We start from the raw sequence: 26,038 nt of genomic DNA on the forward strand, positions 1-26,038 counted from the left end.
AAAATGTTTAAACAAATGACTATGACGCTATTGCAACGCAGAATCATTCTTTACATTCACATATAGAAATATGAAATGTTAGTCACGAAACTTTGCGTGAACATAATTGGTGAGACTGAACGTTATTAAAGTATCTGAAATCGACATAGAGTAATAAGTGAAAATGCAATCACCTTACTCATGCGCTTTGATCTTTTGGTGAATTATTTGTAAGGCGTCGCCCAACATGCGTCACATTTTTTCCCCTTTAGGAGCAATGAAATAAAGAACTATCTTAATTATATTCCTGGAACAGCAGAGTAGTGGATCCCCCTTCAGGTGGAATCTCGTGGCGTCTATAGTCGGCCATTATTGGTGTTGGCGGCCTATCAGGGCAGCATTATGTCGACCCTGTCAGAAAAGGAGCGACACAAGCTCACCCAGGAGAAGTGTCAGAGCATTCTGTCTGACCTGCTAAAGGATGAAGACAACAAGTACTGCGTGGACTGTGACGCCAAAAGTAAGGAGGGAGTGTGGTGCAGAAGGGCAGGAGGTGATCAGCTGTGTTGGGGGCGGGTTTTGTCCTGCATGACACTTCCCTGCCCGCCCCTTGCCCTGCCTTGCCCTACCCTGTCCTACCCTGCTCATCACTGTTGGGCCAGGGAAGGAGAGCTAGCATAGACAGACTCTTCCCTGTGAATTCTTAGTGCTGTAGTCATTGGTGTTTGCTCTAAGGGACAAAATTGAGTTGTACTTATTTTGCTATTGACTTGGATTGGGTTTCTTGTGCATCCAGACTTTTTTTTTTTTTTTTTTCTTTGATCGGTGTGTGAGTTTTGAAGGATCCAGAGTGTGCCCTCAAGTTTTCCTGGTCCTTTGTGTAGTAACCTCTTTCCTACCAACTTGACAATTGATTATAGTGTGTGTTCATATCCTTAAAGTATCTTTAAAACCATTGGCGTGTCCCCAGTGAACCCATGACCTCTTCTCTGCCTAGTAGTTGTGTTATAACTTCTTGTAAAATTGCATTACTCCAATTTCAAGAAGAAACAATTTGATTTGTTCGTATTTTGATGCATTTTGAATTGACACAATGGCTGTATCAAGACATAATCACTTGGCATTACTTGGAACATAACATGTAGGATTGGCTGGATTGGCCCTGGCCCCACAACAGTTTAAATCTGCCATTCATGGTGCTTTACTTCACCTGCAGGACACTATCAAAGTTTGTTTTTTTTTCTGACCGATATAATTCAGCTACAAGACCAACCCTGAATGATAAGATCTTCATTTTCATATTGTTTCTTGTTTATCCTGTCCTGTTTCCCCTGAAGTGCTCCTCAGGATGTTTTTAGTTATTTTATAAATCTGGAGAGATACTTAATTTTTCTGGTGTCAAGTTGTAGTTTATTGTAGAATCTTGAGGCAGCAGAACTGAAGGCATGCAATCTTGGTTCATAAAGTGTTATTCCTGTTGTGGTTTTATGAATGTTAATAAGTTCACCTGGTTGCATTTCATATAATGGTTTTCTCTTATGGTGGATGGCCTCAAATTGGTGTCTGATGTGCCAAGAAACACAACTTAAGTACTTGCTTTTACAGATAGGTAGTGGAGCTCAATTAAAACAGAAGTACATTTTCTCTTTTTCTGGAATGCCTCTAATTAATCTTATAGTTCTGTTTAAAACTTCGCAACCTCGTTAATTGTAAGTGAATATGAATAGTTACACCTTTTGTACTTCTCAATATCGGGCTTTCTTCTTCCTCTTATCTCTATTCTGTCCAGCTCTCTAGTGCAAGAGTTAACCAGTAGCTACTTTCAATCATTCGGACCTTTCTCCGTTGAAAATGTATGCTATAATTTCTTCTTCAACTTGGAAATAACATTAGGTAATATGAGTATATATATTGTGTGTGCAGCTAACGTTCATTAGTCATCATTTCTAAGATGTAGGGGAATCATGGAATGGAATAGCATGTATACAATATTTTTAACTCTCTTGTTGCAGCCATCTACTTATTTGAGGTGCTTTTTACATACTGAGGTTTGCACGTTGTCTGCTTTATTGCAACCCATAAAGATGTCACATACCCTACAGTACCACCCTAACCTGTACTTGATTCTCAGTTTTTTCATTAGTGTCGTTGTTGTTAGCCATTTTTATTATTATTATTATTATTATTATTATTATTATTATTATTATTACTACAATGTTTTTATCATGTTGTTATTCTCTCTGGCAAACACAATGAAGAAAACAATCAACCAGTAAGCCATATTGATAGAATTTTCAGAGAGACATATAATTTGCTAAGGAATATTGGATTAGCATTTCACTACATGGACAAAGAAATGATGAAGAAATTGATAAGTACTATAATAAGACCCAGATTGGAATATGCAGTTGTGTGGACCCTCCATAAAAAGAAACACATAAGGAAGTTGGAGAGACTACAAAAAATGGCTACAAGAATGGTTCCAGAATTTGAAAGGATGACATATGAGGAGAGACTAAAGGCTATGGATCTACCAACCCCGGAACAGAGAAGGGAGAGAGGGGATCTGATACAAGTTTATAAATTGATTAATGGAATGGATCAAGTGGATAATGAGAAATTGATTGTGAGAGAAGAATATGACATTAGAAGCACAAGATCGCATAGTAAAAAACTCAGAAAGGGAAGATGTCTGAGAGATGTTAAAAAATATAGTTTCCCACAAAGCAGAACAGTTTGAGCGAGGAAATGGTGTCAGCAAAGAGTGTGCATAGCTTTAAAGAAAAATTGGATAAATGTAGATATGGAGACGGGGTCACACGAACGTAAAGCCCAGGCCCTGTAAAACTACAACTAGGTAAATACACACACATTTACAAGTGTCTAGGGCAGTGGTTGGGGAACAGGGGTAAATTACCCCAAATGGGGTAAATTAGTTTTTTTTTTTTTTTTTTTTTTTTTTTTTTTTTTTTTTTGCCATGTGGGCTTTTCACAGGAATTTTTGGGCTAAAGGGGATACTTTTTTGTGATACCTTCTATCTCAAAGCCCACCCGCTAGGAAACCGTTGCCCCGAGTGAGGAAGCCCAACCTAAACTCGGACCGTTGACAGGATTCAAACCCGTGCACTTGGAGACCCCTCAGACCCCAAAGCACGCATGGTTCCATTGTACCACGGCGGCTCGGGGGGTAATGAACGTGCTACGGCTGTGGATGTGCTAAGTGAGGGAAACTGATATGAAAGTTGGAGAAAAGAATGCATCGAGGATCCCACGATCTTTATAACTATGGAAACGGAGAAATATCAGTATTGAGACTGCTTCATCAGTATTGAAACTGTTTTTAACCCTCAGTGAGACCACTTTTGCGTTGTTGTCTTGGTGGTGGCATTTGCTCCTTGATTTATCAGTCTTTATTTAGCCCCTCGTCATCTACCTGGTGGATTTTTGGCCAAACAACAGAATCCGGATATTCTAGCCATCCATTGTATGATACATTGCCAGGCATTAGTTGTGAAGAATTTGGAACCAGAAGTGGAAGCTGTGTTAGATGATGTGGTTAAGATTGTCAATGTTGTAAAAGGGCATGCACTAAACACGAGGATGTTTCGTGATTTATGTGAGGATGGAGAGGCTGAATATTCAACCCTTCTTTTCGATACGGAAGTGAGGTGGCTTTCACGTGGAAATGTCCTGAATAGAGTGTGGGCTCTTAAAACAGAACTCAAAATGTTTCTGTTTGATCAAAAACACACACTTGCAGAAAAGTTCAGAAAAACAACCTGGCTAGCTCTTCTTGCATACTTAGCTCACATTTTTGGGCATGTAAATGAACTGAACAAGGAATTGCAAGGAAAGAAAGTCAATCTCCTGTTAGCAAGGGAAAAAATTTCAGCATTTGTATCAAAGCTTCAGTATTGGAACCAGAAAGTAAATGCCAATAAGACTGCTGCCTTTCCAAAACTGGGAGAGTTTTTGGAAGAATGTCAAGACTGCAGTCTTAGTGACATAAAAGAGTCAGTCACAAGGCACCTGACCAAACTTAGAAATGGGTTCTGTGACTATTTTCCAGAACTTGATTCACATACTGTCAGCTGGGTTGTAAGTCCCTTCAAAAGTGAGCTGGCTGATTTGCCTGAACAGCCTGAAGGATTGGCAGCAGAGCTTATTGAACTTCGTTTCCAACAATGAAACAAAAATGGAATTTGAGATCAAGGATGATCTCTCAAGTTTTTGGATGTCAAAAACTGCAAATGCTTATAAAACTGCACATATGGAAGCAACTAAAATGCTACTACCTTTCGCAACAACCTACCTTTGCGAACAAGATTTTTCTACCCTTGTAAATCTAAAAACAAAATACAAAAACCGGTTGAATCCTGAAGACAGCATCCTAGTAGCAGTAACATCAAAAATCCCTGATATCGAGTTTGTTGTATCCAAGATGAAACAGTATAATTTTTCCAAAGCCTGAGGTAGCTGATATGAAAATATTAAAGATTTCAATCTGATGTTAAAATATTAAAGATTTCAATCTGATGTTAATATATTAAAGTTTTCAATATTTTCTTCATTATTTTTCTTTGTGTGCCATTCTTATGCCAGAAAGAATAACATTATTTTTCTTTGTGTGCCATTCTTATGCCAGAAAGAATAACATTATTTTTCTTTGTGTGCCATTCTTATGCCAGAAAGAATAACATTATTTTTCTTTGTATGCCATTCTTATGCAAGAAAGGATAAAAAAATTTTCCCCATAATAGTGGATTCAATAAAATTTTCTTTTATTATTGTATGAATTTGAAATACATGATGGTCAATAGTTTTGCTTGTGTGCCATGTAATGCTAAAAAGAGTGTTTCATTTCTGTTTATAAATGTGATTCCTACATTTTTTTCTTGTGTGCTATTTCCATGCCAAAAAGACAGACTTTTATTTCCTATGATACATGAAATTAACAATTAAACATTTTTCCAATATACATTTTTTGTTTATTTATTATCCATGAATTTTGTAAGTAAATTGGTTTGTCCACCAGAGTACTTCCAAGTGTGGGGGTAAATTCATTTTACTACAAATTCTATTGGGGTAACACCCAAAAAAAGTTACCCGACCCCTGGTCTAGGGGAAGTTGTGTGAAATTATTAGCTATCAAAGAAAAATGGGTTAGATTTCTAGAAGAGGAGCAAGTCTTATTGAACAGACAATTTGGGTTCAGGACAGGGAGGTCATGTGTATCAAACTTATTAAGCTTCTACTTGAGAGTTATTGCAGGACTGGAAAACAGAGATGGATGGTAGGACAGAATATACCTGGATATTAAAAAGGCTTTTGATAAAGTCCCTCATGGAAGACTACTTTGGAAACAAGAGAACATAGGAGGACTGCGAGGAACTTTGCTATAATGGGCAAGAGATTATTTGAAGGATAGGGAAATGAGAACTGTGATCAGAGATACATACTCATCCTGGGGTAAAGTAACTAGCAGAGTGCCACAAGTGTCAGTGTTAGCCCCCCATGATGTTTCAGATTTATGTAAATGACATTCACATTTGGGTAAACAGTTATATGAATTTATTTGCTGATGATGTAAAGCTGCTAAGAGTTATCAAAACCAGAGAGGACTGTCTGCTGTTGCAGGAAAATATAAACAAGATCTATGAGTGGAGCAGGAAGTGGAAATTGGAGTTCAATGCCAAGAAATGTCACATAATGGAACTAGGAAGGAGTAGAAAAACACCGCTATTGAATTATATGATGAGAGAGGAACAAATAATGAAGACTAAAGAGGAAAAAGATCTGGGAGTGATCGCACAAAAAGATTTGACCCTTGAAAAACACATAAGCAAGATATTTAGATTATCATATAAAATGTTGACTAATATAAGAGTGACATTTCAATATATGGATAAAGATATGATAAAAAAAAATATCATCACAAGCATGATATGTTCAAGGCTGGAATATGCAGCAGTGGTGTGGTCTTCGAGCTCTAAAATGGATCTAAGAAAATTGCTCTTATTATTATTATTATTATTATTATTATTATTATTATTATTATTATTATTATTATTATACATACACAAAGGTGAAAAAATTAAGTTACAGAAGATAGAAGGACAATGTGAAAGGAAGAAAAGATAAGAGTGAGTGTAGATATCTCATTAGATACAAGCTTGTGTGTGTATTTACCTAGTTTTACCTAGTTGTAGTTTTACAGGGCCTGGGCTTTATGCTCGTGTGGCCCCGTCTCCATATCTGTGTGTGTGTGTGTGTGTTTCACTGTTTGATCTGTTTGATCTGCTGCAGTCTCTGACGAGACAGCCAGACGTTACCCTACGGAACGAGCTCTGTGTGTGTGTGTGTGTGTGTGTGTATTTCCCCAGTTGTGACATACAGGAAAAGAACTATGCCTGTGCTGACCTGTTTAGATATCAAGTGGTCCTGCTTGATTTTCAGTTGTTTGATATTCTTAATGTTGACTATTTTGAATCAGGCTGTTCCATCCAAGTTTCTGAGTTACTGTGAGAAAAATTGTATTCATTGATATTTTTTCATAAATACACATTTGAACTTCTTGCTTTTTCATCTTGCATCTCTTGAATAACAAATGTTACTGATTGAATTATATATCATGATCTCAATATTTACCTTTACTTGTAGCCTATAGTATACATGATTGATACTCTTGTTATGAAATTCATACTAAAATGTTGAGTTATTTTTACTGTTTAAAAAGATGTTTATCAGGTAATATTTTATTTTACAGGTCCCAGATGGGCATCATGGAACCTGGGTATCTTCTTGTGCATCAGATGTGCTGGTATCCACCGCAACTTGGGTGTTCACATCTCTAAGGTGAAGAGTGTCAATCTAGACACTTGGACACCTCAACAAGTTGCTGTAAGTTGATTGGCCTCCCAATGAAACAGTAAGGTGCAGTAAACACCATTTTAAGTCAGTTAAGACCCCAAATAAATCAGAATCTATCCCAAGTGCACCAGCAGGTATTTTTTTGTCCTTTGAGTAATTTAAAGCCACTCTGCTGATGAGAGGTATACAGCACAGATCAATTTAGTCCAAGAGTTATTCTGAACTCATAACCAGATGGTGGAAAACTTGAACGATTCAAGAGTGTGGGCACAAGAGCAAGTCAGGTCATTGTGCATATAGATGCAGCATCCAGCTCTGGAACAAAAATGAGGATATAGAAAGTAGGAAACAGAAAGGAAGCTACTGTCAATTGCCTCAGACATTTGTATTTCAGTGAGAAAAAGATGAGGTTTAGTAGAGGAGAGGTGGTGGTGTACAGATTGAAAATTAGATATAAGAATGTGAATGTTGTAAGAATTAATAAAGAAAAGTTTCATGTTTTATGATATTTGAATATATTTAATATAATTAATGTTTTGTTTTATTTCAAGACAATTTTTGGCATACCATGTATACTATTCATATCATTTTAGAGTTCAGGTGGTGTATTAGAGGTGTTGTCAAGTGGTAAACCTTGGTTAATTGGGTAAAATTACTTATTCTTGGTCTCTCTAGAACCAAGGATACTGAAGTAATTATGATCAGTGTGTATTAAGTTAGTATTTGTTGATAGTGTGATGGGTTAATGATATAGTGGTCTTCCTGTTGCAGTGTATTCAACAGATGGGCAACAGCCGAGCACGAGCTGTTTATGAGGCCAACATTCCTGACAGTTTTCGTCGGCCACAGATGGACTCTGCTCTAGAGCAGTTTGTCCGAGCCAAATACGAAGCCAAAAAGTACATTGCCCGAGAGTGGGTGCAGCCTCCAATGCCTAACCCTACCTGGGATCTTGAACTTGAAAAACAACTCAGAAAGAAGAAAAGAGAAAAGGTAAGTTTGGTTGGATTTTAAAACCTCTTACTGATTGCAGTTTTACAAATAAATGTTTTCCAGTCTACTCTGTGGTGAGATTCTCGGTAATAAGTATGAGTGGTGGAATGAGCGGAAGAGAACACACTAAGGTGGTGTGATCTTATCAAGAGGATGAAGACCAAGAGTAAGTGAATGTGAGTGAAGGTGAAGGTGTTGATGGGAGAGGTTTTTATTTTTTATTTATTTATTTATCTTATTTTATTTTATTTTATTTTTTATTTATTTATTTATTTTATTATTTTTTTTATGTAATAGCCTATAGCACCTGTAGGCATACTTTAAGAGTATATGTGGGAAGCGGTTAAGCTTCCACCCATTAGTGGCACAGACAATTTTATTTATAGTGGTACCCATATTAGGTCCCATATCACCACCTAAGTGCATCTTTGGTGTAACCACCTAGAACCTTGGGTATCTTGGTGACATGTACCACTCAACAAATGGCAAAATTTCAAAGCAGTATATGGTGGGACTCGAACCTACCTGTAGACATCTGCCTGCCACCTTATCCACTATGTCACCACCTCCCTATGGCAGCATGACGGGATAGAGCAAATGAATATAGTATATTTGAAGTAAGTGATAATGCAGGCTAAGCACTTGAACAAACAAAAAAGGAATGTTTAGATAGAGATGGAGGGAAGCTCTTTTACTATGGTTGCCACACTGCTACCTTGGGAGAAACTCTCACTAGTACATTTAGTTGAAAAAAAAAAACTATAAATACTTATGCTCTCTCTCTCTCTCTCTCTCTCTCTCTCTCTCTCTCTCTCTCTCTCTCTCTCTCTCTCTCTCTCTCTCTCTCTCTCTCTCTCTCTCTCTCTATATATATATATATATATATATATATATATATATATATATATATATATATATATATATATATATATATATATATGGCTATTCCTAGATATGATGTAGTAATGATTGCCTTGCATAGAACCACAAAAATATGATAACAAATATGAGAGGATGACGGTATGGTGCACAAACATGTAGTAAGAAGTTCTTAACCATAATCTTCTGTCACTGCTCCAGTATCTCTCTTCACCTTCACACTAATTATTATCTCTCATTGTACTTTACCACATGTATATCATACAGAGCAGTGGGACTGTGGAACTACCAGCATTAGTAAGTAACTCCAGCAACCGAGGAACCAGTGCCTCCCCCAAGCCCCTACCAAAGGCTCCTGGAAGCAAGAGCTCCTCACCTTCACCTAGTACAGGTGTCAAGAATGCTACTGCTACTACTTCCTCTTCCTCAGCAACATCAGCATCCTCCAGTGCCACACAGGACTTGTTGGGATTAGGTGAGTGTCGTCTTGATGATTGCCTGAAGATTTATGTGATTCACTTTTAACAGCCTTCCCTAGTGATCCCTTTACTACTGTCAAGATTCCATGTCACTGCACCAGACTTATACAAGTTTGTCTGCTCACAAACATACTTGTTGATTATTGACAGTCATTTTAGGCATGAATAAGTGCACATTACATATTCATGGTTCACAGAGTAGTGATATTTTGGATGAAAATAATGGGAGCACAGTATTTCTGCATTTTGTTTTTAATCCAGAAAATTAAAATAAGTTTTTACCTTTATAGTGAAAGATTTTGTCTCAAACTGGTAAAAGAAAACAATTGGACTTTCTTTATGATATGAAAAACACTGATATTCACCAGCCAACTGAATTTTACTCATAAAAGGCAGTCAGCTGGAAAAAAAAATCTATCATTTGTTAGTTATTAACTAGATAATTGAAACTAAATAATTGAATATTTCTTTTAACATTTTTAACCACCAGCATCATGTAAGAACTACTTTTTACTTGCTATATAATCATACTTTATTTATTTAAGTTATACATTTAATATACTATATATAAATCCTTGCACATATGAAAGAAACAACCACATTTTTGTGCCAAATCTTAACAGACACTGGTGAAGATTGTCTGTTTACATCATGTCTCTCAATGTCTTCTCTGGAAATACTGTACAACCCATCTTTCCATATCTTGGCTCTTCTTTTCTGATATGTTTGTGCATCAACCACAACACTTGTATAGACTGGAGATTTACAACAGCATTACAAATTCATATCTCCTGCCTCGGGTTTGTTAGATGGTCTAGAGAAGTCGGCTTATCTGATGTTGGCTAGTCCTTTCATCTCCACACAGTTTTGGCTATTACAATATCCTGGCTGCACAAATAAAACTTGCTCAACACTCTTGAGCTTTGCCAGACAAAATATTAGTCCATGTAGAAACCAGTGGAAAAATGCTTCTAAATATATATAGCAGGAAACTATAAATAAATGTGAAAACACTGAGCATCTAGTTGTGAATATTTGGCTTATAATAACTGTTCTGTAGTATTCATTACCACATCCCACTGATTAGAATTTTTAGGTACTTGATTCATTAATTTCTCAAAAAAAAAAAATTGTAACAGTTACAGAACTGATAGTGAAAATTTTACTCTACTTCTTTTTCAGAAACTGTAACAACCAGCAATACTGCACCATCAGATGAATCAGATCCTTTCGGAGAATTTCTGGGACCCCCCACAGCTCAGACCACTCCTTCCACTGCTTCCAATTCCACATCAGCACCAACTGATTCTGTAAAGACAGAAGAGGAAAACTTTTTCAATCAGAAATTACCTGAGAGTGGATCTGGCCAAGACAAGTTAACCAAAGATTCAATCTTGGCACTCTATGGCCAAACCCCAGCCCAGCCCCAACCTTCCCCAGGAATGTTTGGGATGCCTGGTGGAGTATACATCGCCCCTACTGGTGCACCTACACCCATGCCTTCTCAGCCTTTAGGGCAACCACCACCAGGCATGCAGAATGGTGGAGTGGTGCCTCAGCCTCAACAGCAGAACATGATGTTCATGGCCCAGGTGAATGAATGGGATAATGTGAATTATGGTTAGTGATGTATCACATTGTGCATATATTACGAAATTAGTCTTCATTTGATAGCTTCAGGATATATTTCTTATACAGACTGGAATGCCTGTTGGGGGTGGTGTTCCCAACCCATTTTTCCCTAATGGGTTGCCTCAGGCTGTCCAACTCTCAGCAGCTAACCCCTTTGCACAGGTATGTCTTTCCATTTTGTTGATATACTTTTGCATCCTGATCTATCTTAAAAAGATAATGTTATATATATATATATATATATATATATATATATATATATATATATATATATATATATATATATATATATATATATACTGTATATACACTCGACCCTCAAAACAACGGACCTCCCATCAACGGATTTCGGAAACTACAGACAAATTCTGGAGTCCGGTTTAATCTACGGACGAATATTAAAATGCACGCGATTGTCCGTTCCCTGCAAATTATTGTCCTGTAGGTGGCGGGTCGGTCGCGTCATCAGCTGTTGACCGCCATGTTTAATCTTCAGTCCGTGCGATTTCAACCAATAGCTATCATTGTCCAGTGCTTACCACGGCTTTTTTATGCATTTGCACCCTTCCCACGAGTGCTTAACCTATCCAAAATGCCTCCTAAACCTAGTAAACCAGTGAAGCATAATCAAAAGGCTCTTCCAGTGGCTGCTAAGCTTGAACTAATGAAAATTAGAAAATTTTACGTATTTTACGTACATTTTATACAGTTTTTTACGTACTTTTGCAAAGAACGGACTTTTGCAATCTACGGACAGGGTCGTGCACGCATTTGTCCATTGTTTCGAGGGTCGAGTGTATATATAAAATCAGAAATGGTTAAAACCAAATTTTTATATTATATAAGAGGGTAAATCAACCAAGGACAACATTAATTGTGATAAAGAAGAAGTTAATGGAAAGAGGACTCCATGGCTGGTATAGGGGTCATCATGTCATCTTCTTTTTTCCAATTCTAAATCTTAAGTGAAGAATATATGTGTAGCTATATGCTTGTAGTTTTGTGTGAAGGAAGAGAGTTGTCTTTAAATGGCAGGTTATGACTGCCCCCCTTCTGTTGTGAGGTCACAGCTGGCTTTAATGGTAGGTTCACAGCACCCCCTGAACTAGTACTGTTAGTTATCATTTCAGCAGGTGTCTACTGCTTCATCTGTCCTATCCTTACCTCCTACTAAGTATTTAGCTTCTGTAGATGTAGTATAGTAAAACGAGTGACCTCGTCATAGGTCGCAAGGCCTCCTGTCACTCGTCTTTCCTATGTATGTATTCCTATGTATTTAATGTCACTCATATTTTCATCTTAAAAGGCATCAGCTTTGCACTATGAGTAATAATATGTTCAAACTCAACAGATGCAATCTCAGTTGGCCAATCTCAATATAACTGGACAGTCAGGTCAACCCCACCCTGGTTTTGTTGGAACCACCCCTGGTATCATGGGAAGCATGGGAATGGGTATGCCTGGGGGCATTCCTACAGGATCCTTGGGTGCCAGTACTATGCCCAGTTCTGTGACAAGCGGAGGTTTTCCATCAGCTACCAGCAGTGGGACTGGTGGAGGGAACACTACCTTGGCTACCAAACTGTGGCAATAACTAGGGTGTGGTCTAGGAGAATACTGTGCTACCACCCTCACACTCCCTTGCTGCCAGAACCAAGCCACTGTAAGTTGAACCAGGTGAGTGCCCTGCCTCTTACCTGAAAGGATTCTTAATTGCTGTATCTTCAAATATGACCACCTCTAGAATTACTGTCATACATTTTCTACTATGTCACAGACCTGCTAATACCTGCTGTAAGGGCAGAGACATTGTTGTGGGAAGATTTTCATCAGCAGGTACCAGGGAACACTAATATGTGATTCATGTCTAAAGTTATCTCAGTATTTTGTGGTCATTAATTGCTGCATACCTACGTGTATACTGTTATGAGAAAAGTATATTTGTGTGTTGGAAATATGTTGACTGATGTTTGAAGTGTTTTAATACAGTTTAAAGAATACATGCATTTTGTGTTTACAAAGAATGTAAATATTATGTATTGGTAAATAGAGTACCAGGCCTGAGTGTGCTGGCAATACTCTGCATCTCAAGTTCTTCATTTATGGACCTTTCCTTGGAGGAGTGCAAGTTGTTGTGAAATGTTTGTGGTTATGTTAGATGTGATTTTGTCACTGCACATTTTGCCCTTGCCCTGCATGCACTTTGAAAAGCAGGGAGTTGACCAAGTGAACAGTTCAGTACATACTACATGGTCACACACACACACACACACACACACACACACACACACACACACACACACACACACACACACACACACACACACACACACACACACACACACACACACACACACTGTTAGAGTTTCATTTTATATGCATTATTTTGATAATTTGATTGTACCCATTTCTTTTAAGAATTATCAGGATCCAGACTATTTCCATAATTTATAATGCTACAAGTTGCTCATTGATGAAGGATTCTATTTTCTTTGTATCATTTTAACACAAAAGTCTTCTAATTAACCAGCCTAATCCTTTCATCATAAATACATAATGTGCAGTAGAAAAATAAAGGGATACATTGAACCTTAACATTTGCTTCAGATATGGTTGATGTTTCTGAGGGTAAATGCATGTAGAGTATGAAAGTGTAAGTTTAAAACTTATTGTATGCTTACTATATAGGTTTTCAGTTGAAATAATTTATGGTTAGAAGTTTATATATATATATATATATATATATATATATATATATATATATATATATATATATATATATTTGTGTGTGTGTGTGTGTGTTTGTGTTAGAGAGAGAGAGAGAGAGAGAGAGAGAGAGAGCGAGCCTGTGTGTATGACATTCTTTTCAGAATGGGTGTGACTGAGAAGCCATACAATTTCTGTTTATGTAATGTTTTTTTTTCATGATCAGTTTCATGTGACATGAAATTCCTGACATTGAATACCATCAGGAAAGCAAAAAAACTACCTGCCAAAGCTGACTCCTAAATGGCACACAAAGATAGGAATTCAAGACAAGTATCTAAAAACGTTTTTGGCACACCCTTTCCCAATATTCTATATATTGTGTTTGGCCACTGATTTTCCAGTACTATTTCTTCAGGTGCAGTACATTTTAAAGTAATTGAATTTTTTTTACTATGTGTTGATTTGTTTCCATAAACAAAATTTTACCTTTGTTACATTGCATATTATATATGTGTTCCTTTACTTTGTATGATAACATATCAGTGGAAACAACTCTGTAGAGTTATGCTGGTCACTTGTCATGTTTAAACATTTCCTTTGTTTCATTCTGAAAAAGATAATTTAATTGCATTCTTTGCTTATAATTTGGACAAGACTAAAACATCTGGTGGCCATTAATGAATGCTCTACTTCAGTATTAGTTTTTGTATTGTTATAAATGAGACCTTTTAATAACATAGTGTGCCAACCACCACATAAAGAAAATTGAGATAAATGCATTTGTAGTTGTACTACTTTTGAATTGTTTTAACTTAGAAACCAGTGAATATTCTTTAATATTTTTTTCATTATTTAGCTTAACATTCTTCCATTCACTTCATACTAAATCTGCTATGAAATATATATATATATATATATATATATATATATATATATATATATATATATATATATATATATATATATATATATATTGGTAGTTACGATAGCTTCCTTTTCCTCAAGCATAGATATTGAGAGATAAACTGTTCCCTCAGTAAACATTTATTATGAACAAACCAACCAAAAATATCAATGGGAATTGCTCATAAAATCTAAATTGATGTATTTTGTACATTTATAGGAGACAAAAAAACCATCTACAAAAATACATACTTCCTTTTTACTCATTTGGAAATCAAGCAAAAGTTCAAGGGAGTGTAATTTCATTTGTAGAGTCATTCATATTGCCAAAGAGGTAAAGGAAACCCTCAAGCAGCAGTGAAAACAGCTGTGTTAATTAGAACCCAGTCATTGTGGTAAAGATCATAACACTCAAAAGGAAGTGAAACAAAGGAATGCTCAGATCAGAGTTGCCATTGTTTACATTACCCGTTTTTTGTATGTTTTCCCTATTTTACCCATGCAATCACATACTAAAATATTTCATCAAGCTAGAATAATGTTAAAATCATTAATGCTGTAAATAAGACCATTCAGACTTCAAGAGACTTCAAGACAATGATATAAAGAATGCTGTTGATGTCTGGAAACATCAAACAGCATGTGGCTGGTGACTGATGGTGCACACTGAATAGAATGAAGGCACCTGGAACATCCAGGCAAAGCAGATGATGATATGTTTCTTGAGGGGAGTTTTGGCCATAATGCAGTTTGCACTTTGTGCCTCATAGTTGCTCTTCAGATGAAAGACACACAGTGCTACACTTAATTTGATTTTCCTACCAGAGGCGTTTGGCACATAGTTTTATTAGGGGCCTCAAATAGCTTCGAGAAAAACGTGAGTATAATGGAGAGATACTTTGCATGTGCTTTGTTAATCCCTGACTGGGCAAGATTACCCATACCAGAGATTGTACTTACAAGAGAACTTTATAATATCTCTAATTCTTGCCTAACCATCATTTCTGTAGTTTTTCATTTACAACAGGTTGTGCCCAAAGCATGTGTGATGGTATCTAAAAAACAAAAGTATTGTGATGAGACATTTGTGCAGTCTGGCTTGGCACAGGTTCCTATGGTGCTGGAAGATCCATGGTCAATCTACTTGTATATCCATAATTTGAATGAATTGGCAAGATATCTTGCTGGTTGGCCATATCATTCCATGAAAGAACTCAGTCAGACATAAGAATTGTTTGTCACATATATAATGGTTCTTGATTTTGTTAGTCTTAGTTTTTGTGGTGGATTTTCCTTTGTGCTTTGGCATCAGAGACTTCCTTTACCCTTGCATCATCAAACAAAAGCAATAAGCAGCACTCATGGGTACAAGATAACTTTATTGTTTCAGTCTAGCAAAAACCTCAGAAAAGAATACTGTGGGCGAATTTCCAGAGTTTCTTATTTATTTTCAGCTTTAATTTTCAAGGAGTTTGCATGGATTTTTCTGTTCTTCAAAACTTCCCTATATTTTCTTTACATGTTCCTTAATCCATGTCCTGAGGCTGTGCTCAATCCATCCATGGAAGCATACCATGATTGATCTAATGCACTGCTGATTTTTACAATTACATCAAAATTCAATCTGATGAATAAGTATGAAAGATATCTTTAATATACTAAATTCCAGATCTAGCTATGTATGTTGTGAACCATACATCCAAAACATTTTGTGTATAAAGGTTTTGTTGTAATGTAAAAACTTTGATGACCTTAAGTGTAATCTCATAATGAGCAAAATGTATCAACTTGTTTCTTAATTGTTATATCTTTACTAATTCTAGGAGTGTTTATTCAGAGTACAATAGTAATCAACAAATTACATCTGCTGAATTTCTATTTGTTTATTTATTGTCTGAATATCAAATCTGAGTTTATGTTTGGCAACATATGAAGGAGTGGTTTGGTATTTCTGGTTTGAGATAATAATTCATGCAGTAGAACTGGCTGTATTATCATTAATGTTTTTGTGATTATGATTATTATTACTATTACTATTACTATTATTATTATTATTATTATTATTATTATTATTATTATTATTATCATCATCATCATTATTATCATATCATTATTCTCTTCAAGAGGATGTCAGCTTGGACAAGTTCCATTATACTGTAAATGTGGATTACATAGAAATTCAAAATTTCAGATTTAGAACTTCTTAGTTTCAAGACTACCCAGAATTCCAGTGTTATGAAAAAACAAAAATGCAACAAGTAGTATTAGTTTATTATTGGGATTGCAGCATTGTTAGATAAAATGTTGTCTTGTAAGCTCTTTCTTATCAACATCTCATAACTTAGTTTGGCTTGAGCTTCCTATGATAACAGTGACTGTATCCCCTCCCTTGGCATGACAAGCAGCTGATGCATGGTTTTCATCATATACCTATCTTGTTTATAACATAAGATTAGTTTGTAATTAATTGTTTTCATTGTCGATATTATTTTTTCTCTTATTATAATTCATAACTATTGATATATTTAAATTTTAGTAATAGTTGAATAAGTGGTATTTTACTGTGGATGGTCTTTTTGTCCTTTTTCTTGGGTGCCGCATCATTGTTGCAAGAAAAAAGCATATGTAAAAAAGTTTAATTTCCCAGAATGTTATTGTCATTTAGTAGATCATAAGGAATACGGAATGCCACCATTATTGTGCTCTTACACCCCAGAATGGTAGTGGTGTGAACAAGACTGTGTTCTTATGTGTTCACAAAGATCATTACCTTCTCATATCATAGAATTGCTTGTTCTGACCAAGGTGTGTGGTGATGCATCTCTGTTTCTTTGATTATTTCCTATAACGTCTGACCTCTTCTGTTGTTTCTCTCATCTGATACCAATCCTTGTAACAAATATAAAATTGAACATCTCATGTTCAGTGAGAAGTTACCATATTAATCCGGTGTCCCATCATTCATTTTTTTTTCTAATCTGGTTTGATTTTGCTATCATTTGTGCCTAGCAGTCTCACTGATTACTAGAATTTTATTTGTGCTATTTGTTGGGTGGCAGTAGTCATTAGTGTGTTATTCAGTCAGTTATTCAGCAATAATAGCAAGTTGTGTGTGATGGGAGACAAGATTGAAGTGACAGAAAAATTCCAGATTTGCTTGATTTCTCCCTTTTCTTTTCCCATTCTTCTCTCAAGGTGCTGCTGAGCCCTCAGGAAGTGTGACCATGTTTTGCTTTGTGAGTGTGCAATGTGAGGTGCTGATTATGTGTGACTGAGGAAGTCAGTTATTCTGTACATAATTGAAATTGGGTGAGGGTGAATTTTACAATAATTTAGACACTCAGCATGCACTTAATTTGTACACAGCAGTTTTTCATGATATATGCTCTCATGTATATGACTTCAAATATCTCTTGCTCTACCCATATCTCATATCTGTCTTCCCAGTCCCATCACACACACACACACACACACACACACACACACACACACACACACACACACACACACACACACACACTTATCAGTACAAGTTCTTGAAAAACACACTAGTCAACAGAAATAATTTTAATGTTCAAATGCGTGAAGACAGTAAAATAATAGCGGCGACTCCTTGGCCTTTGTGATGGTAAGATGCAGCACATCATACTGCATCAAAGACATGTACTCGTATTCTCACATATCACAGTAAGTTGCACTAATACACTTCTTGGTATAGAATAAAAATACTCAATTAAATTTGTAGCCTTGTCTGTATCCAGTAAATATGTTCTCATAAGCTTAAATTTTCCTCTTCAAAGTTTCCCTCAGAATTTTTAATAATTTCACATAAATGCAATATCTAGCACCTGATAACAGGCAAAGCTAAGTAAACGTGGCTTTGTTTATGATTAGATTCTAGATCAAACATAGAACTATTGGTTGTTCTCATACCACAAAAAATTATACCTTTAACCACAAACTTTCCTCTTCATTTGTCAGATACCATTGCTCCTTGATTATTATAAGTTATATTTAGATTGATTTGATTTGTAAAAAGACATTGTTTTAATTGCATAAGAAAGTAGATGATGTACAAATTTGATTTTATGTATTCATTCAAAGAAACTACGTATGGTTCCTTTATTGCCTTACAAGATGTTGAAAAAAAGCCTCATTGTATCAGAAAAGTGTATTGATATTGCTTTGGTATTACTAAAAAATTGACTCTTTGTTAATCTGTTTTTCACCTATTCTGCTGCATATGACACCCATACTGCTAAAGTAAATCATCCTCATTGTGGTACTTCATATTATGCAATAACAAAACCCAAGTTTGTGTGTACTTGTGCCTCTGCGTCACTTCCACCCAGTCTCCTCACTGCACACCTGTGCAGGAAGCTCATATCATCATAGCCAACGCAAGGCGTATACATGGCTTACACACACACACACACACACACACACACACACACACACACACACACACACGCCCGGTAGCTCAGTGGTTAGAGCGCTGGCTTCACAAGCCAGAGGACCGGGGTTCGATTCCCCGGCCGGATGGAGATATTTGGGTGTGTCTCCTTTCACGTGTAGCCCCTGTTCACCTAGCAGTGAGTAGGTACGGGATGTAAATCGAGGAGTTGTGACCTTGTTGTCCCGGTGTGTGGTGTGTGCCTGGTCTCAGGCCTATCCGAAGATCGGAAATAATGAGCTCTGAGCTCGTTCCGTAGGGTAACGTCGGCTGTCTCGTCAGAGATTGCAGCAGATCAAACAGTGAAACAAACACACACACACTTTACAGTTATATTAAATCCATCAATTCAACTCAGCACAGAGAGGAAGTGAGGAAAGAGGAACCTCACCAACCATACTGTACAAGAGTGTATATATATATATATATATATATATATATATATATATATATATATATATATATATATATGTGTGTGTGTGTGTGTGTGTGTGTGTGTGTGTGTGTGTGTGTGTGTGAAGTGAGTGCAGATGTGAATTTCTGTTTGAGAATAACAAAATTTTCATGGAAATAGATTTTATTTTTTCAGAAAGAGATGAGGTGTTGAAAGTAGACATCAAGAAAAGTAAAGAGCATAATGAGATAGTAAGGTGTTCACCAAGAAGAATGGTGTATAGGCAAACAAGTAGTGCATTATGAAGCAATGCTAAATGTTCAATAGGATAAAGAACCTTAGAATGCTAAAGCAGGAATGGAACAAAGAATTAATGTGTTGGAAATATCAAATGAATGTTGATCATTAAAGAGAATGAAAGCTAGAAAAGTTAAAGGTTTACTTTAGATGGATACATCGTTGAATGCCTGAAGAGCAGAGGTGCAACTACTGTTGAGTGTTTCCACAAGTGACCCTTGCACAGTAATGGTCAGTGGTAGTCTTTCCTCTATTCCTCCAAAAGATCTAAAATCTAGAATTATTATTTATTTTATATTTTTTCTTTCTCAGCATTAGAGAATGTCTGCACTTTGGTGCATGCATGTAAGCACCTTGTTTTGACTTATCCTTTCCATGGTGATGTCCATCCGGTAAATTGATTTGTATTTGTAATTGTATGCAAGTGTTTTGTCAACATGTACATACATGACAGTAGCAATGCTCCAATATATACTACATACACTAAATAACCAATATCAAGAATTCACCTAATGAATGTGCTAGTAGATATTGTAAAATCATTATGTACAGCCATCTCAGTAATGTTGTTGAGCTTAGTAAGGTACAAGTGTAGGCTTAGTAATGTTCTTGGTAACTATTGGGGTTTTAAAAGGAAGTTTGATTTTGAAGGTGAAATATATGAATATTTAGGTAGAAATTTGTGAGCAGCACATCTTGCATAAGGTATCTTATATTAGTCACAGTAAAGGATCAAGACTATGTGCCTAAGTCAATCTGTTTAACCACTAATGTAGTAATTATTGAGAGAGAGAGAGAGAGAGAGAGAGAAAATAATAAAAAATAAATAAAATTACAAAACACAACAAATAAAGTACATGGAAGTATATTGTGTTTCAGAATGGAAGCCATAGCTTAGCCAGAGCTGTAATGATAGGCTAATAAATAAGTACATAATATGATTTTCACTGGCTACGTATATACATATTTAATGATGAAAACATGCAATATTATAAGTATTACTTTTAAATCCTGCCTTACCTAGTGACAGTACTTAAAGTTTTCATTGATGTAATTGATGCAACCAGATGTGTGGTCAAGTTTGACACTTTTGTCTAAACAAAGTGGCTCAGTGAACATGATGGGAATGTACTTTTAGTGAGGTATTTTCTAAAAAAAAAAATAAAGAACCAGTAAAAGCTACAAATGTTAAAAGATAACTCTCTCTCTCTCTCTCTCTCTCTCTCTCTCTCTCTCTCTCTCTCTCTCTCTCTCTCTCTCTCTCTCTCTCTCATGATTTTAAGTTTTACTATATGATAGAGGATACATTCCAAGCATAATTGTGAGCATTGGCTTCAATACGGAAGGGTGGCACTTTTTTTTTTTTACTTCATCTCATCATCACACACATCATATACTGAGCAAGGTGGAAGGGTTCAATATATGATCAGAATATATATTGAATAAGAAAAGTTCATTTAAAAGGAGTCATGTGACAGCATTATCAACAAGAAACAATTAAACATTTTTATTATAATTATACTTTATAATTTTTCACAACTTCCAGACATTTCAACAATCTGTTCAAATTGCCAGCACATGTCTGATTTAAACAGCATTATATAGTTGGAGACATCTAACCCTTGGTACTATTTTCCCTGTAATGGTACTACATGTTGAGATTAACTGTATGTGTATCTAAACAAATTACTGGTGATGATTAAATGCATCACTAATATGAAGTGATTTCTGAAGGACTGTCTCTGAAATTACTGTGTTTCATCAGATGTTATTTGTTTTGTATGCTTTTACTTAGATTTCACGTCTCATGTCTACAGATATTTTTGAATGTGTTGATGTCTCCCTCTGCTTGCCTTTTACAAAATTATTTTCACAAAGTTTTTTAAGTGGTTTTGGAATAATTGTTATTCAATGGTTACTTTTGTCTTCCTGTAGAAACAAGACATCAAAAGTGCTTAGATCCTGTTCACTATGAATACATGTCTAAGAGTAAGTGTTACATTACTTGATTCCTAGTGTTCCAATAAGATTACTTTACAGAATAGTGACATTTTAGTTGAATCAACAGGTAGACTTTTCATATATCACTTATGGAAAAAATAACTATAATTTGTAGTAACAGTCTAAGCTCATGCAGTTGTGTAAGGGCATCATGTTTAGCTTGATGGAGAAAAAGAAAGGGAGGAGTCAGTGTCCATACAGTTAAATGATTCTGATATTCATTTCTTCAAAAATGTCCCTTTCAATCCTGTGATGGTTCTCAATCCACTACATAAGACCTACAATTTATGAGGACTTCTTTACAATTTCCAAAAACCAACTACATATGCAAGGAAAGGTGCCAAATTATTTGGTTGTCGCACACAGCACACATTTTGAGACACTTCATACCTTCACATACATAAAAATAGTGTTAGGATGCTGCTCACTTAGTGTAGATAGGTAGCTTCACAGTGCTGTTCTTAGACTGTGAAGTGCTGAACAGCTAAATTTCTATTTATTGTAAGACTTTGCAACTGAATTCACAAAGAAATCAAAGCTACTGTTGCATGGAGTTGCTGCATGGTGTCTTGGCCTGTGTGTTGCACAACCTAATAATCATCAGAAAACACTCATGCAAAAATTTCTCATATAGATGGCTTTAAAGATTTAGTTCAGTCAGTTTTGTACCAATAAGAAAGCATTGTGATATGTTACCAAATTAAACTTGGTACCTAAAGTGGCATAATAAAGGATATTTGCATAAAACTTATTTGTGAAATTAATTTAAAAGAATTATGTAAGTACAAAATGCAACATTTTATCTCTTACCTGGTGAGATCAGTTTTATCTTTTTTATTCACAATATGTTAAAGACAATTCAAGTAGAATGCCCTTTATATTTTTTAGATTTAACATAGATGTGAATAAAGACTACTTTTTTTCAGATGACTAGATGCTTAGTGTTTATTGCTATCACATTAGAATTCTCTTAATCTTCATGTGAATAACGGCTCTCACTATAATGTAAACTGGCATTATATTTATTTTTGTAACCCAGGGATTGGGGAACTAGATAAATGGCTCCAAATCATTCAAAACATGATTATATATATATATATATATATATATATATATATATATATATATATATATATATATATATATATATATATATATATATATATATATATATATATATATATATATATATATATATATATATATATATATATATATATATATATATATATATATATATATATATATATATATATATATATATATATATATATATATATATATATATATATATATATATATATATATATATATATATATATATATATATATATATATATATATATATATATATATATATATATAGATTAGTCCATAAATATAATTACTCAATTGTTTCTGAGGCAGGCACATCACAACAAAGAGCTAAGAATACAAACTCTCTGACTGATGTGCTGCTGCCTCTCCAAGTCAGACATCAAAACTTCTGAATGGCTTGTGGCTGTCACTGTTATCCTTTATTTGCCAAATTAAATGTGATTTTAAATAGTTGTGACAAATGTATTTTGATGCTGATGATACATTGTGCAGTGATTGTTTATATAGTTACAGTCCACTAGATTACACAGTTAGAAAAATTAAATGTCATAGAGACATTATGATTCCACATGTCTTGTCCAATGACAGGACCTGAGACATATTGCATGAAGTGGTGCTCACTAGGTGGGCAACAACAGACTTACTAATACCTAACACATGCAACCATTTAAGGCAAATTGCTTGTTCTTCTTTACTTTGAGGTCTGTTGAGAATACCACCATACATAAACTAACAGGAATAATGCTCAATAAAGCTACCCAATCCCTGTTGTGATGCATGATCTCAGCATTCATAACAATATATTGGCAACATTTTTCATATGAATATTTCATTATTCTTTCATCCTGTTTTCACATAGGTTGCAGCTTTTAATATTAGTAATCTGCATTTAGGTTCACACATCCTTCTTGTGTATCAAAGTAGCATTTACTCAAACTACAAAAACAAATTGTGCCTGTGATGACTGTTATGGTGTCTGTTGAGAATTGTTGTTTCTTCAGTTTAAGAGTCTTTACACATGTCAATTTCTTCTGTGCTTTGGGTATGAGTGTTATAATGATAACTTGAGAAAGCAAACCACCTAAGTCATTGATATGTTGCACAGATGCTCGTTGTTCATGAAGGAATTATAGTTAAGTGTCCTAGTTGTGTTGCTGCAACTCAGTTTGTAATCAATTACTGTTTTTCTTTTGTTGTTGTTGTTTTCATGTTAATAAGTTGTATTTGTAATAGGTATTAATGCCTTGAGTTTGTGTAAGATGATATATCTACATTGTAGATAGTAATTTAAAGGTACAAGTGCATTAATAAATTTCCCCATCCCAAGCTCTTTCTCACGTTACTCTTTTTAAGTTAAGTTTATTAAAAAGTAATTGAATTTCACTTTATCATATTATTCTCTATTGGTTTAGTGGTTACATTTGAGCAAAGTATTGCACCTGTAACTCCACCTCATCATATTGGTATTGACATTGAGATGCTTGGATTTTTCTCTCACACAAACTGTACATTCCATTTGATACTTGTGGCTCTCTGTACTTCATGTAGTTAAAAATAACACATAGATCATGAGCTAAACTTTACTTAGAATGTGAATATTTCAATTTATATTGCTAGAATTTCTGAGAACATTCCAAAATATTCCTGATTTGTTCTGTATATTTTGTTTGAAAATGACTAGAATTATTCCAGAATCCTATATACTGTATGTGTGTGTGTGTGTGTGTGTGTGTGTGTGTGTGTGTGTGTGTACACTTTCACTTGAATGCACTGCACTATTAAGTACATAACCAAACATTTGTTTAAAAATTATATAGTGAGGTTAATGAAATAACATTCTGTTGAATAATCTCAATATTGTGCAGTGTGTTTAGATTACAGAATACTTATGTGTGCAGTCTAGTAATTTTACCAAATTATATTTTTTATCATTATTATCTAAATTGATAATTTAATCTTAATTCAAGGGTTTTTTATTATGAGATCACTAAGTGATCCAACATTTGTTTAATCAGTCATCACTATACACAATTACAATGAAATGCTAGTGAGATGTACTTGGAAATGTATTGCTTGCACATCTGTGGGCCTTTACCATTTTTTCTTAATTTGAATTTGATTATTTTGCATACATTTTATGTTGACAAATTTGATTGTTTTATATCATGTGTAATATTTCCTCCAGTGTTCAGACCAGAATGAAAGGTACCACTTGTATCTTTCTTAGGGCATTCATTTGTTGTTAAAAGTTTGCATATTATGAATATAATATAACTTGGTTAAAAGCTTACTGTGTTGCTTATATAGAAGCATCTTACAAAATTCTTAACTAGCCTCTAGTGGTCATTCATTTATCAATTTACTGAAAAAACTATAGCAATATTTGTCTCTTGTATTCCTTGTCTATTTTATTTACTGCCACTTCATTTTTTCATCTCCATTTTTTTTTTCCCCGAAATACAATACTAATATGTTTTGCCCTTTCTTTTGTTGATAACCTAGTCATTGGGTGATAGGTCAAATCCTTGGATATTTGATTCCTTGGATATTTGAATTTGATGAGAGAGAGAGAGAGAGAGAGAGAGAGAGAGAGAGTTGGAATTTTACTCCTGGTAGTAAAATGTACATTATAGCAAAAATTTGTTAAGAAGGGTTTATTCTTAAGTTTTCTTATTTTGTATACCAAAGATGTAATCCTCAACTAATATATATATATATATATATATATATATATATATATATATATATATATATATATATATATATATATATATATATATATATATATATATATACAAACATTTGAAGTCTACATTGATAAGCTAAAGTGTGCAGTTGTCAAAATACATATGTTTTGAAATTTTGAAGTTTTAATACTTTCCATCAATGTATGTTACTTGTATGTACTATAAATACTGTACAATCAAAATGAAAATTCATCTTACCAAATCCATCTGAATATATGAAAGCATTTGCTTATTTTCACACCTTGTATACATACATAATTTGTCTACTATGTCGTGTTAGACCTGTAAACTGTTCAGTGAGATGCTTCATTTGATTTTTTTTAGTCATAGTGTCTTATTCATGGTCCTTTCATCAGGAGTCGGAGTCGGTAAAAATATGAGCGACTCCGACTCCTTTACGTGATAAATTTTTGAGTAAAGATTCCACTTCATGGAGATTCCTACAAATTGGGAGAAATTGACTTGTAGTGGATGTGTCCAATCAAGCAGTCTGCGGGAATATTGGTATTTTTAATATTTTTCATACTTTTTATTTTGTTGAGGAATGAGGATATACCCTAAGGAAGGAGGGCGGTACATGCCGCAACAACCACCCAGACAGCAG

The 26,038-nt window shown here is 34.9% G+C and overlaps 1 protein-coding gene across 1 annotated transcript; it reads left to right on the plus strand.

The window, feature by feature from the left end:
* Positions 1-318: 318 nt before the first annotated feature.
* LOC123518067 (stromal membrane-associated protein 1-like) lies at positions 319-18,656 on the plus strand. The gene is made up of 7 exons (XM_045278638.1): positions 319-499; positions 6,746-6,879; positions 7,621-7,842; positions 8,989-9,196; positions 10,383-10,792; positions 10,899-10,994; positions 12,184-18,656. Exons 1-7 carry the CDS (start codon positions 382-384, stop codon positions 12,424-12,426), a joined length of 1,431 nt encoding a protein of 476 aa, XP_045134573.1. The 5' UTR covers positions 319-381; the 3' UTR covers positions 12,427-18,656.
* The last annotated feature ends 7,382 nt before the right edge of the window (positions 18,657-26,038 follow it).

The sequence above is a fragment of the Portunus trituberculatus genome, chromosome 43 (genome assembly GCF_017591435.1).
Source record: "Portunus trituberculatus isolate SZX2019 chromosome 43, ASM1759143v1, whole genome shotgun sequence".
Classification (NCBI taxonomy): Eukaryota; Metazoa; Arthropoda; class Malacostraca; order Decapoda; family Portunidae; genus Portunus; species Portunus trituberculatus.